The 22,535-nt window shown below is 42.8% G+C and overlaps 1 protein-coding gene across 1 annotated transcript in view; it reads left to right on the top strand.

Annotated features, from left to right (window-relative positions):
- FAT4 (FAT atypical cadherin 4) overlaps positions 1 to 22,535 on the top strand; it is a 122,152-nt gene that overhangs the window by 74,816 nt on the left and 24,801 nt on the right. Inside the window, exons 7-9 of the mRNA XM_066185090.1 lie at positions 11,608 to 11,788; positions 15,152 to 15,402; positions 17,765 to 22,114. Coding sequence (XP_066041187.1) covers positions 11,608 to 11,788; positions 15,152 to 15,402; positions 17,765 to 22,114 — 4,782 coding nt within the window. The remainder of the gene's footprint in view (positions 1 to 11,607; positions 11,789 to 15,151; positions 15,403 to 17,764; positions 22,115 to 22,535) is intronic.

The following is a 22,535-nucleotide window of genomic DNA, read 5'->3' as shown; positions in this document are numbered from 1 at the left end:
ATATGCTTGCAAAACAGGTAGGGAAGCTGTGCCTGAAAAAGTGTTGAGAAAAGCAGATCTGTCTGAAATTTTCCACATCTATATTATATTTGAAAATGAATCAAGGTAAAGATATTATCCTTTGCACTTTGAGATTGGCTTTTATTAGATGTAATAAACAGTCTTTCAAGCAGTCTTTAGCAGCCCAAAGAACAATCTTGCCATATATGGTTCATCTGATTTAAGGTTTGAGGGTTTTTTTACAGATAAAAATCATGGTATACATCCAGATGCAGTTAACCCTGGAAAAGTCCATCAAGAGCAAAATTCTGTCTGTCCAGCACTCATCCCATTTTTCTTAGGGTCTGCATCTCAGTTTTTATAGGCTGCACTGACTGGTTTAAAAGATTCAGTGATGATATCCTGCCCCTGTAGAAGTCTATGCCAAATCTTCCTGTTCTTTCCAGGAAGCAGACACAATACATACTTAGAAGCACCGTTAGACCTAAGAACTAATGGATTCCCAGCTTAGTTTTGGCTGTCTTCCTGGTCTCCTTATCCATAATCAAGGATTTTTTGTTTTTCTTATATTTATTTTCACTTCATCAAGTTGCGACTGTGGATTCTTGCTGTGTTACCTTAGCCTGTGCAAGGGAAGTTGCTGGGAGAAGGATGACTTGTAATTTTTCATTATTTTTATCTCGAGGTGCCCATCCCGCGCACCTTTATAGATTCACAGCACGTTTTGGCAGCAGGTACGCTGAGTAAAAAGCAAGGGAAGGATTAGGACGTGGTCGAGTGTGGAGCCAGCAGGGCTGCACGGGATACAGTGCCTATGCCCTCAGGGATCTATCTCTGTGCTCTTTCACTGCACACAAGTGAGCTCTCCCAGAGCCCAAATCTTAGTCCTGGGCACGTGAGAAGATTTGTGAGTTATGAAGAGCTGAGCTGCTCGTGAGGGACAGGTCAGGTGGGGGCTGCTGGTGGGACCACATGCGCCAGCAATGGAAATCCGGGCAGTTTTTGAAGAAATGCTTTCCCAAGCAAGAGCTCCCCTCAGGCCCAGAGAAATCAGTCATGATAAATGCATTGTCCTGGCTCTGGCCCAACTATTCCTTGGCCTTGGCTGCTAATCCTCCGCCCGGTCCTTAGGGTGGATCACAGGTTGGTGGAGAGTTTTCCCTCCGCCCTGGGGGAGGGAAAAATGGACAAAACAACTCCTGGTGCTCGGCTCAGTGATTTGTGTCCGTGCAGCCTGCCTCATGCCCAGTTTCCACAAGGCAGGCTACACAAAGGGTTTTGGTTCCTACCTTGGTTTAGCATCACTCTTCCCTCACTTCTTCACTTCCACCGTGCTGTCACTGCGGCTGGGTCTTGGACAAGGCCGCTGCTCTAGGCAGGGGGGATTTATGAGGACGCACAAGTCATCCATCACTGGGAACATCCAGCATCTTCCAGAGCCACACCTGTGGCTTTGGTCGAGAAATAAAACATAATTCAACCCCAAAGCTTAGCCATCCCAGTTTAGAGACCCTCTTGCAGCCCAAGCTGTAAGATCAGAGTGCATGAATTATAAATACAGCGACAGGCAAAGTGATGGACTGTGGAAGAACAGGATAGTGTTTAGATTGCAGATGCTGCCCCAGAATGTCTGCTAACATAAACGCCAAGAAACCTACACACAACTATTTGAATGTGCCTTCACGGGTCTGCTTCTACCACATAAATCTGTTCTGCTTTGCTCTACCTTTCTTCATGGCAAAGTGGTTGGGAAAAGAGACTTTCTACATTTCTTTTTTTCACCCCATCTGGTGGGGATGCGGCACTAGGTAAACACTCAACTCTGGCAGCATGACAAGAACTGGTGCAGCTGCTTTTATCATCCATGTCTTTAACTCTTTGAGCAATTTTCTGGACAAATGTTAGCATTCCAACAGTCCTCCTCCTTTTATTTATTGATTGCAGGGATGTGGAGTAGCACATCTGGAAACCTGCTCACTGCTTAGGACTACTGTTTAAATAAACTGCAGCCACCATCCCTTGATTGGGTTGGTCAGAATGGCACATTGCCACAATAAAACCAAAATCAAATTGTGATGTTTCTAATTAGAAGGTGTGTTCCTGTGTTTTGGGTTTTTTTTTTAAATTTTATTTTCTTAAACAATCTATTTACTGATTTAGATAAATAGTCCTGAAAGAAATGAATCAGTGAACTGGTTATTATATTTAGTTAGCTGTTCTTTGTATACATCCCTGGGCTGTATGAAAAACAACCATATGTTTTTTCTTTAGAAAATGTTGGTCCCTGACCTATGCATTCTTTCCTTCAAGAATGTAGGAGGGCAACCAAGCAAAGAGGTTATATCCTTCTCAGGAATTCTCTTCTGAGCTAGGCTTTTGGTTCCCCTCAATCCTAAAATCAAGTGAAAGATGACAGTGCCAGTTTTGTTGGTTTTTTAACACATTTCAAGATATTTCCCAACAACAAAAGGACAGCTGTATTTTCTAGTAATGTTGGGAAAGTCTTAAGACTCAGCACTGTGTGAGGCTTAAGTGGCTAGGTTTAAACACATTTGTACTCATCCTGTTTCCTTAGCAGACACTGTATTTCTACCTGACATGGAGTCTGCGGTGTGAAAAGATGCTGCCTGAAAAGAAAGAGTAATATTTTTAGAACAAATTTAGCAATTTTTAAATTTAGGTGCTGTCAAAACAAACAAGCAACTCACTTATTTCAGCCAGAGATGTCCTGTTTGCCAGATTTTCTGTGCAGTGTCTAAATACACCCATTGCTGAGGCTTTGGTGAGCTAAATGAAGCTGATGTCTGCTCACCTTGGTGCTTAGCAGTTTGACAGAAGGATTGCTCTCTTCTGTGGTCTTGTTTTATGGCACAGCTGTTTCAAAGTGAGTATTGGGTTCTATCCCAGCTTCATTTATTTCCTTGTATTCATGGAAGCTCTTCCTTGTGTCAATGCTGTCTGCTCTGGTCTAGTTTTAGTGGTTTTCTATTTCATTTTCTTTATTATTTTTGCTCTTTGGTACTAAAACTATTGATGCAGTAGTTCCACATGATTTTTAAATTTATTTCTAAATGGCACCTTGGGAGAACTGGGATGGTGACACTTGTCAGTGAGTTCATAGTGTTCATATTGTCTTACCATCATGTAAAATCAGGAGAAAAGAGAATTGAGAGTGGCACTTTGTGGTTGTGGGAATCTAATGGCAGGGTCTTGCCCTGTCACAGAGCCTAGAAACTGTTAGCGCTTTGGCATTTTTTTATAGAAGTCAAAAGCTCCCAAAGCTATTTGGGAAGAGCGTTTGTGGCAGAGTCAGGCTGATATCCCCGGAGCAGTTATTGTCAGGGAAGAAAACATCTCAGTGTCTATAGGATGTGACATGTTTCCTCCCCAAAGGAGAGCAGGGCTTTAGCCCATCCCCTCAGAGAACTGCCCCATGAGAGGCACAGTACAGCCCCCAAATGCCATTCGAGGCATTTAGCCCTTTTTTTGGACTGAAAACTTCATTATTAGTTTAGATTATTTTCTAAAAAGTCCAGCGAGAGTCTCTGGGCTAAATCCAAGCTTGTAAGTTCCTCTGGGGTGGGGTGCAGGAGAAACTTATATTCAGGTTGGCAAAGGGCTCAGCTCAAGCTGAAATATCTGTGAAAACGATGAAAGATTTTCACTCAGGTTAAAACAATGCACAGCGCTTCATTTTCAAACCAACTTGAACTAGTTTTGAGGGGAAATAAACGGGTATATCTCTTCCAAAAAAAAAGATTCAGGTTTATTTATTTAAACTGGAAAACAAGCTAGGATATAATGCTTAATATTTCAAAATTTTCAAGTTCGAAAGAATTGTCTGGTTTTCAGTTTTCAAGTCATTACGCTTCCTCCCTTACCTCTTCATTCATCCATCTTGCTCTTATTAGTTTGGAACTTCTACATCAAAATTAAATTTAAATTGTTCTTCTGCTTACATCACTTACCTGTGAAATTCTATTTCATATCTGCTAATGAGATCTCTGAATGTAATCTGTTTTGCAGAAGAAATACTTAGAGTAGTTGTTAAGCAGTTTATCAGCCTTTGAGAAATCCTAAGGTTTTTCCAGCCTTGGTGATCTTAAAACCGTTTTTTAAATTAAACATTACACCTTATAAATTGTAAGTCTGCTAGCTCAATCTTCAAATACAAAGCTACAATTTCAGGAAGCCTTAATTGCAAGGATAAAACAAGTAAAACATGCACATATGGCCTGAACACTTAGGCTGCTGGTTAATCTTCTCTATTTATACAAGGTGTTTTTAAAGCGTAATTCAAAATTGTGCATTACAGGAATTTCGCTGTGGGATATTCAGGAGTCACAAGCCGTCAAAAATTGCCTTGGTCAGCAGTCCCTGCAGGAGCCAGCTTCTCTGTTTTTTCTGTTTACAGCAATAACTTAGAACAAGGAGGAGTCATTTGGTGGTTTTAAGAAAGTATTTTTTTCAATGGCTCTGCCTTTCTTCTGAGTTGCAGTTCCACTTTCTTTCTACCTCACTTCTATCAGCAGAGACCTTGGGTGGGGCACATGGCCATGCCTGTTCCTCCAGCACTGCTTGCTTTTTGCAGGCACACAGAGATCATAAAATGGTTTGGGATGCAAGGGACTTTCAACCTCAATGAATTCCAACCTGCTGCCACAGTCAGGGGCACCTTCCTTTAGACCAGGTCACTCCAAGCTCCATCCAAACTGGCCTGGGACACTTCCAGGACTGGAGTAGCCACAGCTTCTCTGGGCAACCTGTGGCAGGCCTTGCCTTCCTCACAGAGAAGAATTTTTTCATTGCACCCTTACAACCCATCATACACCACGATTTTTATGAACAGGAAGTTCAGATTTTTCCTTAATTGTTCTTGTTTTGAAACATTTGGTAGGAGGCAACTTCTTGCTCTGGAAATGAATGCATTTCTGGCTAAGAAATGTGCAGTATGTATGTGTGAGATTGTTGAACATCTTGAAGCTGTGCTAAATATATATTATACTTTTTCTTTATGTGTTTTCTTCTCAGTCTGTGTCTGTATTCCTGTAGGTCTGTAACTGTGCTCCAGCTTTTTTTTTTTTTTTTTTTTTACCTCTCTGGGTTAACAGCTGCAGGAAACTGCTCCTGATCAGAGGAAGAGAACAGGGATAGGGAAATGTGTATATACACCAGAGACCTTAAAACTGCCTCTCTGTGCGCCTGCAAGTCCTGTTCTTTCAACGGCATGTTAAATCTGTTGTAATGGGATGTTACCCCTGTCCTGGAGCTCTAAAGCTTAATGAATTCATAGGATGCAGTCAGTCAGGAATTTTGGTATCCAAATTTAAAACCCATGTGGATAAAACCAGATGAGAGATCTCATTGTGCATCCCTGTTTTGGGACAAAGTTTTCTTTTGCACTCTCAAAACAGGTGTGAGTATCTGTGTTTGTGCGCATGCACTGGTCTAAGTGTGGCTGTACGTGTTGTTGCTTGAACAAGGTTGGACTCTGGTGTAGTGATTAATTTATTATTTTGTTTTCACTTTTTATGTTCTCAAATCTACTTTGATTTGCTCCAGTTTATTTAGGCTGCTAGATGGGGGATGGTATTGACTTTTCTAATCCCTGATGTAGTATAGAATGTCCCTGTTTTATTTTCTTGTTAGATAATTCTTGAAAAACTACACATCTGTCCCAACTATCAATCTATTCCATTGTTTTTTGAAGTCCAAGTTCTGTTAAATCAGCTTTGGGATCAACTACTGCTTTGTACCTAACACTGAGGTAAACTCAAGTTTGACACACTCAGAAATTTTGAAGGTCTGAGTTTCCTGCATGGTCTCAGTCAGTCACCCGCGGAACTGATTGAGAGTACAGATTGCTTCTGACTCTTTAATATCTTTTATTAGCCACTTATTTCAACTTTTGTCTCAAAATAATCTGGGTTCGCCAGTTTTTTTAAGACTTAACATGGCAGCCTGTGGTGAAAAATTGAGTAAGAAGAAAACAAAGCACAGTCAACACACCCCGCCAGGACAAATATTTGTGGTGCAATCTTGTAAAAAGGACTACTTTTTCTCATTTCACAGACACAGTTTCTTCTGTGCTCTTGGAAAATTAGTTAAAGTCATCCATGTTCCAAATCAAGTTTCGTATGCACTAGAAATGCAAAGTGTAATGGAGGGTAGTTGCATTTTCACTTCATCTAGCTCTGTATTTATTTTAAAACTCACCAGTAGAGTGAGGCTCAGCACACTCCATCTGCATTTAAATACATTTAGAAAGATTGGCCACTTTATTGTGAGAAAGGCCTTGTTTACTTGAGTGAAAAAGTTAATTCTCTGTGATAACACATGTAACTCCTAGTCCTGGGACTCATTCACTGAGTGTTTGACTGGAGAAGTGAAATCCGCTTTGTTGCAAAGCAACACGTTTCACTGAGGCAAAAATTCCATTTCTGTTAAATCGCTTTCCAATTTTCAGGATAATGATGTGTTTAATTTACCACAAAACATGGTAAACTGCCTTCTGGATGAGGCTTGATTAGTCATTTAGATTCATTTTATTTAATTTTAATCCCTTTTTTTTTTTCATTTTAGTGAAGTGTATCTGTGGGTTTTTTGCTTAAGTTTATTGTTCATTTTCTAGCACGTGATTTTGATGTTTTAATGCTGGCAAAAACTTCTGAGATCCTGGTTTCTGAAACGAATGATGGTTTTACTATCTGCTGTGCTGAGCATGGTGCAGACAGGACCTAGAAACCATTAAGGCTTCAAACAATATGTGGATGGCGTGCTGGACACATTCTCCAATTTCTAATTTTTGCTGTGAGCCAAACAGCACCACGCAGCCGACATAATTTCCAATAGCATCATCTTTTCCTGAGCTTCCTTGAAGAACCCAAATAGCTTTGCAAGTTCCCTTTCATGGCTTTTTCTTGCTGCTGCAGTGAACTTAAGTGCCCTGATCATTCCCCAGTCACCCAGATGTCGTGTGGAGAGCTGAACATGTACCAGTGCACACACTGCCATATGTGGGGGGGCCAAACAGTTCACCTTCCCCATTCCCCAGAACAAGGGACAAGCACATGGTGCTCCCTTCATCCAAGGGAAGACCAAGGATAGCCCAAGGCAAAAGTGAAAGCAGTCTTTGGGTGCATCCCTTATGGGTGTCTTTGTGTCTTTGAAGCATCTGCACAAGTTAAGGCAATGAGTGCCTTATGATGAGTTCATCCAGAAAGGTGCATTGACCTCTTTTTGCTGGTTATCCAGCATTTGAAAAGCAGAGATTGTCAGGTTCAATGTTATTTCTCCTCGCCGTCACCTTCCTGCATTCCATTTCCTTTCTTCTATTTGAATTACTGCACAGAGCCAATATTTTTCATCCCACCTCTCCTGGACAGAGAGAAGAATCAAACTGAGAGCACTTGTTGCAATTTTTTAAGGTAAAAAATTGCAATTACCATCATATTCCTTGTGGTGATCAGCCTCAAGCAAGCATGGGTGAATGGAGCAGAAAATCTGCTCATAGTTTTTTGCCGGTCCCATCTTGCTGGGACAAGAGGCATCCTGTCCCCTGCTGCTGCCTGCCTGCTGATTCTTCATGTCACTTCCCCCAGTGTCCCCTGCAGAGAGGGGAGCCACAGCCCAGAGCTGCCCCAGCCCAAGGTGGCCTCTCATAACCTTTCTCTGTAGCACCCTCCAGCACAGGCCTCCGAGGAGCAGGCTCCCAAGGTCTGCTCCTTCTCTTCTTCCCCAGACACATGTTTACTTGCAGATGTAAGCAAAAAAAAGCTGAAATTTTTGGAAGAATATCCGTGGGAAGCAATTTCTCCCCTGAACTCAGCGTTACTGTTTTGACCCTGTCCCAGGTTAATCTCTATTTCAACAATGACGTGTGTGGACATTTGTGGGACTGTCTGCTTAGTGTATATGTACAGCTGCCACCTAGAAAATAAACTGTGCAGCTCACAGAAACAGACCCCAGCACGCAGAGATGGGAAATTCACAATTACAATGGCAATAATATATGAATGGCACCATCTTCTAAATTTTAAAGGTTTGAAACTCACTGAATGGGAACAGCCAATTCAATCTCTCCCATTTAGTGCACATAGTCAATTTTATGATCTTTTATTGTTCATCAGTTGGTTTCTTCTCTCCTCCATTCTTCTAGAAAACTTCTTTCCCAACATGGATATTCTAAGACTCTGTGAGACATAGTATTTTGGGATTTGGAAAAAAAAAACCCTACTAGTTATATAACACTAGAGAAATGCTCTAAATGAGGAGTGTCTGACAAAGAAGTACTTGCTGCTTCTGCTGAAAAATAGTTCAGGCTAACGTGAAAAATCATAGGAATTTTTAATGCAAGTTCACTAAGGGAAAAGTGTATATTTCCTTGTGGCTTTAGCCCTCAGGGCTGTTCTTAAAAGTACTCAGAGGCTTGTGTGGCTATGTACAGCAATTTTAGATAGGTTGTAACATGTCTGGTTTATTAAGAATGGTTTGGGGTCATCCTGTGTATTTGGCTAATATTGCAGAATTTACACTAAATTTACTGCATGTATTTATGCAAAATATTTAGAGCAGTTTGAATAAAATTGGGGTGATGCTCTATCATAATAAGAATTAACTGACTTGGGGAAGATTTGCTATTGAAGCAAAACTAAGAAATCTGGGAACTCAGCCTGACCATGGAAACTACTTCTCTCACCACAAGTATGGCATGCACATTTTATGAAACCTGCTTATTACCAAGGGCCAAATTCTGTGGTCCTTATGCAAGCACAGCTTTCACTGGAAGTTCACTGAGGACGGTAGAATTTGGCCCCGAGCTATTTCTTTTCCATATGAAATTACTTCATTTGTAATTTCCTCTTCTTATATTTCTCAGTAACTGCAGAAATGTGAGCTAGTCATTTAATTTCAACTGAGTAAAAGCTTTGAGGACTCTCTGTGAAATTGCAACTTTGTCTTTAGGTGTAATAGAAGAAAGGAGTAAATTTGTGGGCGTGATATTTTACTTAGAGGAAAAAACACATATCTGGATAACTACACAGACAGGAAACCAATGTAAATACGTGAATTTTTCCATCCAAGTAAGATGAGAAAGGTTTTGGGTTTTGAACGGAGGAGCGGTGACTTGGGATGTTACAAACAGCTGAATTAATATGGGACTTCTGGGATGTCTCTGTGAGCACGCTGCAGCCACAAGCAAAGGTTGATGAGGTCTGGGTTACTTATGTTAGCCCAGCTAATTTTGTTGGTGCGCTGCTCAGCCTTGCCTGGTACAGTCCCTTCCCTGAGGCTGACACAAATGAGCCCATACTGCGCTGCATGATGCCTTGTAGACACTTCCAGGGAAGAAGGGGAATTGGAGAATAAGGGACTGAGGCATGAGGCAAGGGCTGGGATCTAAATGCGCTGCCACCTCAGCTCATTTTTGTGACTAAACTCACGGTGGGAATTTTCTAGCCTTGGATTTGTCTTAGCAAATACATTTTAAGCAGCGAGTTTCAGGTTTTAGCTGTGAGTTAGCCTTCTTTTCCAGGCTGAATTGCATTACTGATGCTCTTTGAATGTGACTTACCCAAGATTAATTTCTGAATTATATATAAATTGTTTAATCAGCTGCGAAACTTTACAACTTTCAACCTTTCATTTCATTAGCTGCGAGATGAATGTCAATAAAATGCGTTTGGAAGGCCAGAGCTTGATGACACACGCAGCAAACGCCGCTGAGGACTCTCTTTCGTTTAATGTAGTAATAATAAACACTTCACAGGCAATATTTCAGCAATCAAGAACACTTTTGCAGGCTTTTCTATCTATATGTGTTTGGCTAAATGACAAAATCGTGAGTTAAAAAAAAGAAAAAGGCTAAAAAATGAGTCAGACTTATTGCCTTAATGTAACCTTCCTGGCTGAAAGCGTATTAATTGGCAGAGTGGATTACCTTAGACTAGAGCAGAGAAAGGCCTCTATTGTGTGATGTGAAACCTACACTCCTTGGCTTGCATGTTCTTTCCTCGGTGTTGTGATCCTTCCCCTCTGATCAGCAGCCTCCAAACCCAGCCTTGTGAGATTTATAACACCTTTCAATTGGAAGCTCTGTCATTCAGCCCATTTGGGCATTAAACCACGTTATTGCAAAGATTTTTGTGGTGAAAAATCCTCCTTTCCCGTGCTGAGGCTGCTCCCAGCTTCTTCCCGCATTGCTTCTTCAGCCTTCAAGGGTTAATGTGTGGGAAAATAGGTTGTTATTTCTCCTTTTATGTAAGAACTTTGTGTTTGGAGCCCTTGCCAGGAGCAGATGAGACCCAAGAGCAGAGCCTGCCTCCTTCCCAGCCCTGAGGTTGAGCTGCAGCAATAACCTTGGATAGCAGTGACCCAATCATTGGCCGGGCTGGAAGGGCTGGGGCGGTCACACAGGGTGGCCTGCGTTCCATCAAGTGACAGCTCCGTGTAATATGCCTGCCTCACGGCAAGGGCTCCACCAGTCTCTGGCCCAAAGCATTCCATTATCCTCCCTTTCTTCCCAGTCCAGCAAACGCTGAATTGTATCTGAGGTGGAAGGGGAAAGCGATGCAATCTTGGGTGAAACAGGCACGGTCGTCATCATCTGTCTTTTGAGTAAAAGGGGCCTTAACTTGAGTGTTTTATGCTCTGCTATCACGTTTTCCTTCTTATTCCTATGCATTCAAAGAAGAAAGGATCCCATTTTTCCAGGGGAAGAATTTGGTTAGCAGAAGATGTCTTGCTGATTCTTGGCTGAAAAGAGGTGTAATGAATGGACTGACAAAACTAACATGAACTTGTAAAAGTCTCCATTGTCTTTTTTTGGATTTGACAAAGGAAAAGCTTAAGAGGACAAATGCTGAGAGATTGCACATGAATAAACATGCTATTTCATGCTCATTGCTGCTCATCAGAGTTAAGTTTAGAATAACAAGGAGGATAAAAGCCCTGGGTTAAATAAGTTCAGTCCGATTTCCCGTAAGGCAGTATCCCATTGGAGCGAGCATTATTTGCTGCTATAGATGGTTGCTTTTGTGGAGAGAATGAGTCTGAACAGGGCTGGAGACTCTCTGCAACCTTCTCACCCACTCCCAGAAGGTCTCCCCAGGTCAGGGGTGCGACCAGCAGTGGAAAAGCCACACGGAAAGCTGGGTTTTGCCACTGTTTCCACTCTATTTGTTCTGTGGATGAATAAATTGAGGGCTGGAGTCTTCACGTCTGTCAGCATGCCACCTTTGAAGGTCTTCTCACAGAGAAATAGGAAAGTCAACCACATCTTCAAATTGGTCCTAATTGTTACAGGAAGGCTTTCTGAGCAGTTCCAAGACCATCTTTTTCCACTGAGCTTGTATTTTACAAAATATTTCTGGAATTAGATGGATGAAGAAAAAGAATAACTTTTTTTTTTTTGTCTTTCACAACTTGTACTTTATGTCAAGATGACTTTGAAACAAGCCTGACCCTGTCCTCAGTTCTGAGCTGGCTTTCTTGCTCTGTGAACTGTGACATGCTCAAGCACTCGGCTCTAAATCGGGACTGGCAGACCTCTGATTAGCATGCTGGTGTTTGTAACCTCTAGCACTTTGTATCCCCCCTTCCCCGCAGGATCTCCTGCCCTCACTGGCACTGGAACCATTGCTGTCACAGTGGATGATGTCAATGACAATGTCCCCACATTCGCCTTTGACATGTATTTTGCCACTGTTCCGGAGGATGCTCCCACGGGGACAGATATTTTGCTCGTAAACTCCTCGGATGCTGATGCTTCTGCAAATGCTGTTATTAGGTAGGTCGATTACTGTTGCTCTGTGTAATACTGCCTCATGTCTTGCCTGAAGATTTCTTTTTCCCCAGTGTCCATCACCAGCGTGCCTTAAAGCTGTAAGACAGAGTAGAACAGCTTTATGTGTGTAACTAAATTACTCGGGTAAATCTGTCTTTTTGATGTTTATAGGCTTTTAGAGTTATATGGAGGACAAATAGAGTTGTGGAGTTACTTTATTTTTTTACTGAGTGGAAAGCAAACCAGTTTAGTTTGCACCTGCAGCCACTCCCTGCCTTTATGCTGCATTCACACTTTTTCATGTAGGGAGCAATTTTCACAGAAAGCAAATGTGCTCCTTGAGTAAAACTTTGGTCAATTAATATCTTAAGTTTAGCATGGAAATTACCCAAGGTAAGGCATAAAGTTATGCCATTCAGAAGACCAGTAAAAAGTTGGAACTTGGCATTTTTGCACTACATGCCAAAGGGTTTGCAGCGCTCAGTTGACGGAACCTAACTGGGCACTGGGCTGAACACAGGCCATTCCCAGTTCCACAGACAAGATTAATGAAGATGCTGAGTGTCAGTGACAAGCTGAAGATTATCCACTGAGGGCAGATACGTTGTGTATGGAAAGCAAAGCAAATTCATATTATTTCTTAATTTTACGACATTTAACTATTGTTAAATAGTTGCAAACAATCACTGTTTCCAAACTCACAAAGCAGGATATAAAAGTAGCTTCCTTATTTACCTTTGTTAGTTCACCTCAGTTCCTTCTTCAAAGAATACCACTGTGTCACTTATTTTAAAATTAAAATAAAACAGAACTATGTTATGGCAAAGCAATGCCTATAAAATACTGAAATATTTTCTTTCCAACTAGCTATGAGCCAAAAATAGAAGCTTGACGTTTAGACATCTTTAGATATTTGAAAATCATCCAAAATTGCCATTTATTATATTGTGAAACAATGAAGCTTTTAATTCTGTTCACTCATAGTCTAAGAAAGTATTTCTGGCAAGCTCCTTTATAAAAAAAAGAAAGAACTCCATGCGAAGCATGAATGACTGTAATGATTGTGTCCCGTAATCAGAAATTATCAGAATGCTCTTGGTTTTTTTTAGTGTGGTTAAACTGCTTTAATATCTCTGCCATTAGTCTTTGTCATTCACTCAGTACCGCATCACAGAATTAGTTGATAAAAATATTTTTTTTCCCTTCATAAGTAGCTATTAAAACATTGTTTTCAGGTTTTGTTTTACACTCTTTAGGCTCGGGAACAGACTTTGTTTTTCTTGGACAGAACTTGTCCAGGCTCAGCATTTAAAGCAGATCTTAAAGTATGAGTGGTATTAAAAAACTGGTGAAAGCCAGAAGGACCAGAACATGTACAATCGTCTTGTCAGAGGTGCTGAGCACTCAGAACTCCTTTTCAGTCTTGTTAGAGTCTGTTCAAAATTAAACCTTTGGTTTCCAAAAGGGATATTTAAAATCCTTGGCTAACGTTTTCACGTAAAGTCAAAAAATGTGCTGTGTTTTGAAAGAAGTGTTTAATATTCTGCAAAACTGTCGCTTGTCCATACATGCCAAGTCTTGTTCTCTTGTTTCTGGTGATAACCTGTGAAGTCATTAAAAGGAGGGTGATGGGGTTGTAAATGGCACTGCACACTTGAGCAGTCCTGTTAAAGAGAGGAGACATAAGAGTCAAAAGGCCAGATTTTAAGTGTTTGGATCAAATTTCTTCTATGCCACTTGCCACCATTTTAGTTTCAAGGGTTTTTTTTGTTTTGGTTCTGTTTAATTTATTTTGGGTTGAGTTTGGATTTTTTGCAGTTATGTTGAGACACATGTACACTGTCTACTTGGTTTACATGCAGATATAATTCAGAATATCTTATGACAAATGTAATATGTCTTTATGATTTCCTTTATTAAAAAAGAAATAAATTCATGGTATCTTTCCAGTGCTAACATTTGAGCCACTACATATATGTGGAAACACAGCAGAGAAAGTTTCTGTATCTGCAACCCCACTCAGGGTTAAATCACCGCAAATCACAGATGAAATGTGCCTGGTGCTGCTGTTTAGGGAGATTTAAGTGGTGCTTTAGGCTTTGTGCACATTCTTTCTATTCTACGTGCACATTGCTATAGCTGGAGAATAATTGCATATGGCCATCACATTATATCATAATTAAGCAATTAAAGTATGCTTGTGGCGTTGTGTAGAGATTAATGACTGTGCAGGAGAAGTTGCCACAGCTTATTACACAGCCTGGCTCTCAACCCTCTCAGTGCAGCTTCTGGGCTGTGTTATTACTGCTGTCATAACCTGTTCTGGTCTTGAAGAGGTGAAGATAGTAATATTAATCTCTTTCATTAAAGCCACTTTATTCTGAATCTTTCAGAGACTCATACCTCAGGAAAGCTGCTGCTGTGCTCTGGCATAGGAGCAACGCTAACCACAGCTGTGTTGGGTTATGATACTGGATATGAGAATTGTTCATTTGAGCCAGTGTTTGTTTGCACTGTTTTCTCAAAAATCCATTATCTGAATTATTAAAAAAGGTAATATTAACCAAGTACCTTTAAAAACACATCTTTGAGATTCATTCTGTATGAACACACGCTGGGTAAGCATTCCAGGAGAAGGGACAACCTCAGTGTGGTGGGAAGCCAGAGGTAGCCCGTACAACGTGCCTGCAGTGAGCACACAGTCAGTTCTTGCCAGATCACATGAGGATGTGTGCACACACACATACACCCACCGAGGGTCAAACTCTGGTCCCAATTAGTCTCTCTCAACAGAGCTCTGTGATTACTAATTTGCTATGAATTACTATAAATTAAAATTGAAGTCTTGAATAGCAAAACTTGGTTTCGGGAAACTATATGGGTATTAAATGTTCATTTTATTTTGTAAAACTGTCATAGTTTTATTTAAAAAAAACGGTACTTTTTCTAATTATATTCTGCAGGTTCAGTTAAGAGGTTCATTGGCCTTTTGGAGTAACAGTTAATGCATTAGCTGAGGGAAATCAGCACTGGAGGATGCCTCCAGGTGGCATTTTTGAGAATATGTCCAATGGTATCTTCCAACATCCAAAGGCACAGTCAGCTGATGTATTAGAAATCTATGTTAAACAACTATGCTTGGAAATCCCCAGAAATGTCATTTATGACAGGCCTCGGAATTTGAAAAAGTAAAATGGTGAAGACAGATGGAGAGTCAGAGGAAAATCTGACTGCCTGTATGGATACACATCAGCACGGTGCTCTGAAGTGTATAGAAAATGGTTATTAGGCTATATGGTTAAAGGCTGCAGGCTGCCTTTTAAAATACTGATCCAGTTTTTCTCCCCTTGTTTTCCCCTCGAACAGCTACAGGCTTATGGGTGGCAATTCGCAGTTCACCATCAACCCTTCCACGGGGCAGATCATCACCAGTGCTCTCCTGGACCGGGAGGCCAGGGAGAACTACACCCTGGTGGTGGTGGCCAGTGACGGGGGCCAGCCCAGGGCTCTCTCCAGCTCTGCCAGTGTGCTCGTGTCCGTAGCCGACGTGAACGACAACCCACCCAAATTCCAGCACCACCCCTACGTCACCCATGTGCCCTCGCCCACCACTTCAGGTAACCTCATGGCTGGCAGTGCTTGGGATGGAAGCACTGCCATAAACAGAGAGTCGTGGAATGGTTTGGGTCGGAAGGGACCTTAAGGATCATCTGGTATCAACTCAGCTCCATGGGCAGGGTCGTCTTCCACTAAATCAGATTACTCAACGTCCTATCTCAACATGGCCTTGAACACTTACAGGGATGGGCATTCACAGTGTCTCTGGGCAACATCTTAGTGAAGTGCAAAGCTGTGCCACCAGAAATGTTTCTGAGATGTTCATCTGCAGCTGTTATCCTGGTGTTATCTTTGTGCTGCAGAGGAACGAGGAATAACAAACCTCCATTTACCATACACAATTTAGCAGGTTTTTTCTATTGTGTTCCTCCCATCCAAATTCAATTATGTTCCTGTAGTTACATTAAGTAGACGTACTGTAAATGATCACCCTCTCAAAAAAGTTATTATTTTGCCAGGGTTAGGAAGACAATGGCCTGTTTTCATTTCTGAAAGTCTCCTCTGAGCAATTCCTAAACAGGATTTTGACAACCCCTTCCAAAAATGCTGTGTCCATGTCAGATGTTAATTATGTTGCCTTTTCCTGAGCCAAGTGGTGAAGTAAAATAAAAGTACTCAAGCAGCAGTCTTCCTTTTGTGGAGCTTACACCCAAATTAAAGTTACTTCACTTAACACAGGAGTTAATTTCTAGTTCAGTTCGTGTTCCGTGTTTTCTCATACATACACATACATGAATATATGATGCCTACAGAGAAGATTCCATGAAAAATTGTTTGCAAAATAGTTTTTTTTTAACAGAAAAAAAAAGCTTATTTCCATGTCTTGGATTTTGTCTCTTAATTTTAAACAATTGCAAATATTTCTTCTTTTTATGGAAGAATGGATTTGTTTACAATTCTTCTCTGTTTCCAGAACAACATTATGAAATTGTTTTATTATTGCATTGGTGAAACTTTGTGTAATCTGACTAGTGCCTTTGTCTGGTGTTTTTTGGGATGTTTCTTTAAATTCTTTACACGAGGGGTACACATAGGTTCACCTGATGTTTCTGGCAGTATCTTTTTGGGTGCGTTTTGTACGAAATCTTTTTTAACTAGAAACCTAAGCTATGTTTACTCTGTTTTTAACTTAGCAAAAATCTAGGGATGTATCCACTTTTCTTATTTACAATTTTCTTTTCTTTTTGATATTTTTAAATCGAGTTTAAAAAGGGAAATTAGTAATAATATTAATATTATAATTTGAATAACTGAAGCGCACCTGTCCCATTTCTTGCAGGGGTTTGAATACTGTTCTTATCTAAATATTCCTGGCCCTGGAGTACAAATCACTGCACATGACAAATAGTGATATGAAGTATAGTTTTAAGGGATGCTGTCAAAGTCATTCCTGTCTGTAAATGATTTTCCCTTAAGAGGTTGAAAAGAGCATGATTTTTTTACAGAACTGGGTATTTCCTAAATTTTAGTAACAGTAAAACATGAACAGTGTTCTGCAAATTGGGTGGACAGTGTCAAATTTTAAAGACGTGCCGTGCATTAGATCTGTAAAGTCTGGTGAGGAAGAACACCCTGGGTTCTCCTTGCAGAGAGGTTTCTCCTTGCCTCTCTTGGGCAAATGTAGAGGATAATGCAAATGGTGCCCATACAGTCAAGCTTATTGTGAAGCATAAATTCAAAATACATGAAAAGTCTGAGTATAATCATGTTATTGTACTAGTGTGCAATAGTTCTGTATTTCTATTTTACCAGTGTGCTTTTAAAAATGAAGTCCTCTTACTTACTGTCCTTGGAATGTTCTTAAAAAATTGGAAGGGGCTAGTGGTGAGAAATGAGCAGCACCTGGGGAATAGGAAAAGAAGGGATTGCAAGGGATGGTGGTGTAGCATAAATGTCCATGGATTCTGTCTGTGCACTTAGGTAACCCTGATTAATAGTCCTTGAATTCCAGGGAGGGTTTTTTTTAATGGATAAATGAGCCAAGAGCAATTTTAAATATCAAAATAGCATTCAGTCTTACTGGGTTTATAGTTTTTGTTGCGTGAATGTTCTAGAAGAACGATGCTAGGCCTCTAAAAGGCTGCAGGTCTGTTTCCCAGTTACTGAGATCTGTACGTCCATCTCTCTGAATGCCGTCTTGTTTTTCAACTCAACATTTTTTGGCTGCGTGCATATCTTGTGGACTCATAGACTCACCTGCCCCTTGCTGAAGTCACTTTTTAATGAAAAAAGCAGTTAATTTTCATGACAGTGTGAGGAAGAGCATGCTGCTCCAGGATGTTGACTGAAAGTCTGGAATCATGTGTTCTCACAGTCAGTGCATTCATTAAAGGACTGACCTGGCTTTGTTCTCCATTTCAGGCTCATTTGTGTTTGCCGTGACTGTCACCGACGCAGACTCCGGCTCCAATGCCGAGCTCCATTATTCCCTCGTGGGGAAGAACTCTGAGAAATTCCACATTGATCCAGCAAGGGGGGCAATCCTGGCTGCAAAACCACTGGCGGGAGAGTCGGAAGTCACCATTTCTGTTCACGTGAGGGATGGCGGCCGGTACCCCAAGACAGACTCCACCACTGTCACAGTCAGGTTTGTGGACAAAGCCGAATTTCCTCGTGTTCAGGCGGAGCAGGAGACCTTCACCTTCCCTGAAAACCAAGCAGTCGGGACACTTGTCACCACCATCTCTGGATCTTCAGCCAGAGGAGGCTCCTTGTCCTATTACATTGCCAGTGGTAACCTGGGCAGCACCTTCCTAGTAGACCAGGTGACAGGACAGCTTTCTGTTGGGCGGGCTTTAGATTTTGAAGCCGTGCAGAAATACGTGGTGTGGATTGAGGCCAGAGACACGGGCTTTCCCCCCTTTTCTTCATACAAGAAGTTGGAAGTATCGGTGATTGACGTCAACGATAACGTGCCAGAGTTTGAGCAAGATCCCTTCATTGCAGAAATAGCGGAGAACCTATCCCCGCGGAAGATACTGACGGTGGCTGCTGTCGACAGGGACAGCGGTCTAAATGGACAGCTAAATTATGAAATTATTGAGGGCAATACCGAGAACAGTTTCAGTATCAATCGAGCCACTGGTGAGATCAGAAGTGTCCGGCCCTTGGACAGGGAGAAACTGTCTCAGTGCACACTAACCATAAAAGCTTCAGATAAAGGCACTCCGCTCCAGAGCACGACTGTCAAAGTTATCATTAATATTTTAGATGAAAATGACAATGCTCCAAGGTTTTCACAGATATTCAGTGCTTCTGTGCCTGAAAATGCACCTCTGGGTTTTACAGTAACGCGAGTCACAACATCAGATGAGGACATTGGGGTGAACGCAGTCAGCAGGTACTCCATAAGGGATACGAGTCTCCCGTTTACCATAAACCCCAGCACCGGGGACATCACCGTCAGCAGACCACTGAACAGGGAGGACACCGACCGCTACAGAATCAGGGTCTCTGCGCATGACTCGGGCTGGACGGTGAGCACAGATGTCACCATCTTCGTCACAGATGTCAATGACAATGCCCCACGGTTTACAAAACCATCCTATTACCTGGAGTGTCCTGAGCTTCCTGGGATTGGGCTAAAGGTCACCCAGGTTTCAGCCACCGATCCAGATGAAGGGTTCAATGGTCAAGTCTTCTACTTCATAAAATCCCAGTCCGAGTTCTTCCGCATTAATGCAACCACGGGAGAGATTTTCAACAAGCAGTACTTAAGGTACCAAAACTCCAGCGGTTCCAGCAATGTCAACATCAACAGGCACAGCTTCATCGTGACATCGTCAGACCGGGGCAGTCCCCCTTTAGTGAGTGAGACCACTGTCACCATAAACATCGTAGATAGCAATGACAACACACCGCTCTTCCTTGCTCCTAAATATTTCACTCCCGTTACCAAGAACGTGAGGGTTGGCACAAATTTGATTAAAGTTACTGCGGTGGATGACAAGGACTTTGGCTTGAATTCTGAAGTGGAGTACTTCATCTCTGATGAGAGCAAAACTAATAAATTCAGGCTGGACAGGAGTACAGGCTGGATTTCTGTGTCATCTTCACTAATGGCTGATTTGAACAAAAACTTCCTTTTTAAAGTGAAGGCCAAGGACAAGGGTAATCCCCCACTCTCATCCGAGGTAGCTGTTGAAATAGTAGTGACAGAAGAAAATTACCATACACCTGAGTTTTCCCAGAGCCATATGAGTGTTACTGTCCCAGAGAGCTACTCTGTTGGAACAGTGGTCAGGACGGTTTCAGCACGAGACAGAGATGCTGCTATGAACGGATTAATCAGATACAATATTTCCTCTGGAAATGAAGCTGGAATCTTTACTATTAATACAACCACTGGTACGCTGACACTAGCCAAACCACTTGATTTTGAGTTACACCAAAAGCACGAGCTGGTTGTTGCTGCCACGGACGGAGGGTGGGTGTCCCGAACAGGCTACTGTGCTGTCACTGTTAATGTCATTGATGTCAATGATAACTCCCCAGCATTCAGCCCTGAGGAGTACTTCCCCACCGTGTTAGAAAACGCCCCCAGTGGGACAACTGTGATTTGTTTAAACGCCACTGATGCTGACTCTGGATCTAACGCTGTGATTGCCTATGCCATCCAGTCCTCAGACAGTGACCTCTTTGTCATTGACCCCAACACGGGAACCATCACCACCCAGGGATTTTTAGATTATGAAACAAAGCAGAGCTACCATTTAATGGTGAAGGCTTTTAATGTTCCAGATGAAGAGAGGTGCAGCTTTGCTACTGTCAACATCCAGTTAGAAGGGACAAATGAATATGTGCCCCGTTTTGTGTCCAAGCTTTATTATTTTGAGGTTTCAGAGGCAGCCTCCAAAGGTACTGTTATAGGTGAAGTTTTTGCAAGTGATCGTGATATGGGAATTGATGGAGAAGTCCACTACCTCATCTTTGGCAACAGCAGAAAGAAGGGCTTCCAGATAGATGAGAAAAGTGGCCAGATCTATGTTTCAGGACCTCTTGACAGAGAAAAAGAAGAACGAATCTCTTTGAAAGTCCTTGCAAAAAATTTGGGGAGCATTCGTGGTGCAGACATAGATGAAGTAACTGTTAATATCACAATCCTGGATGCCAATGATCCACCTGTTTTCACCTTGGGAACCTACAATGTACGGATCAGCGAGGGTGTTCCTCCAGGCACCCATGTCACATTTGTCAGTGCCTTTGATTCAGATTCTGTACCCAGCTGGAGCAGGTTTTCCTATTTCATCGGGTCTGGCAACGAGAACAGTGCCTTTTCCATCAACCCACAGACAGGACAGGTGACGGTCACGGCGGAGCTGGATCGAGAAACACTGCCTGTCTACAACCTGTCCGTGCTGGCCATAGATTCGGGAACACCATCTGCGACAGGAAGTGCCTCTCTGTTGGTAACTTTGGAAGATATCAATGACAACGGCCCTACCTTGTCCACCAGCCAAGGAGAAGTCCTGGAGAATAACCGCGCAGGAACTCTGGTGATGACGCTTCAGTCATCAGATCCCGATCTCCCTCCCAACCAAGGTCCTTTTACATATTACTTGCTCAGCACTGGCCCTGCCACCAGCTACTTCAGCCTCAGCACTGCTGGAGTCCTGACAACAACGAGGGAGATTGACAGGGAGCAAATCAGTGATTTCTACCTCTCAGTGATTACGAGAGACTCTGGTGTTCCTCAGATGTCTTCCACAGGAACTGTGCAGATCAAGGTAATAGACCAAAACGACAACCCGTCTCAGCCCAGAACAGTAGAAATCTTTGTTCATTATTACGGCAACCTCTTCCCAGGTGGAATTTTGGGCAACGTAAAGCCGCAGGATCCAGATGTGCTGGACAGCTTCCAGTGCTCCCTCACCTCAGGGGTCACCAGCCTTTTCAGCATTCCCGGAGACACCTGTGAGCTGCACTCGCAGGCGAGGTCTACGGATGGCACATTTGACCTGGCCGTCCTCAGCAATGATGGGCTGCACGCAGCCGTCACCAGCAGCGTCCGCATTTTCTTTGCGGGCTTCAGCAACGCCACCATTGACAACAGCGTCCTCCTTCGCCTGAGCGCCCACGGCGTGCGGGACTTCCTGACCAACCACTACCTGCACTTCCTGCGCATCGCCAGCTCCCAGCTGACAGGGCTGGGCACGGCCATCCAGCTCTACGGGCTCTACGAGGACAGCAACCACACCTTCCTGATGGCGGCCGTCAAGCGCGGCAACAACCAGTACGTTAACCCCAGCGGCGTGGCCACCTTCTTCGAGAGCATCAAGGACGTCCTCTTCCGCCAGAGCGGGGTACGGGTCGAGGCCGTGGACCATGACTGGTGCCTGCAGAGCCCCTGCCAGAATGGGGGGAGCTGCCTGAGGAGGCTGGCGGTGGGCCCGGCCCTGCAGACCCACGAGAGCATCCCTGTCATCATCGTGGCCAACGAGCCCCTGCGGCCCTTCGTGTGCAGGTGCCTGCCGGGCTACGAGGGGAGCCTGTGCGAGACCGACATTGACGAGTGCCTGCCGTCGCCCTGTCACAATGAGGGCACCTGCCACAACCTGGTGGGGGGCTTCTCCTGCAGCTGCCGGGAGGGTTTCACCGGCATGGCTTGCGAGAGGGACGTCAACGAGTGCCTTTCCAACCCCTGCAAAAATGGTGCTGCCTGCCAGAACTTCCCAGGGAGCTTCAACTGCGTCTGTAAAACCGGGTACACAGGTATGCTTTTACTCCTCTACACCTCACGGTCCAGAAAAGATGATGAGATGTGCCTTCTTAGCCTGAGATTGTCTGAGTGCAAGCATCCCCAGTAGATGAAGAGGTCATGCAAAATGAGGTATTAATAGTGTGAAAACTCAGAAGACCAGGTCCCTGCAATATTATTTTATTTTAGCTCTCTCCCAAGGCAAATATCACTTACCTGATTTGCATTAGAACAGAAAGATTTTTGCGAGAGCTATTTAAATTTTTTAAATGTGTGGAAACCATTTCTAATGCTTAAGTATGACTTTTCTGTACATGTTGTTGTTATGCATATTGTGGGAGCATTTCAAGTCTGCTAGAAGTGTGCCAAGCAAGAAAATCAGCCTCTGCCCCAAATTGCTTTCAGGACAGAAAACAGATGAAGGATGTGGGAAAA

Source organism: Chamaea fasciata, unplaced genomic scaffold (genome assembly GCF_029207755.1).
Source record: "Chamaea fasciata isolate MVZ Bird 193981 ecotype frontalis unplaced genomic scaffold, bChaFas1.0.hap1 SCAF_6, whole genome shotgun sequence".
Lineage (NCBI taxonomy): Eukaryota > Metazoa > Chordata > Aves > Passeriformes > Sylviidae > Chamaea > Chamaea fasciata.
This window is presented reverse-complemented; position numbering and strand designations above follow the sequence as displayed.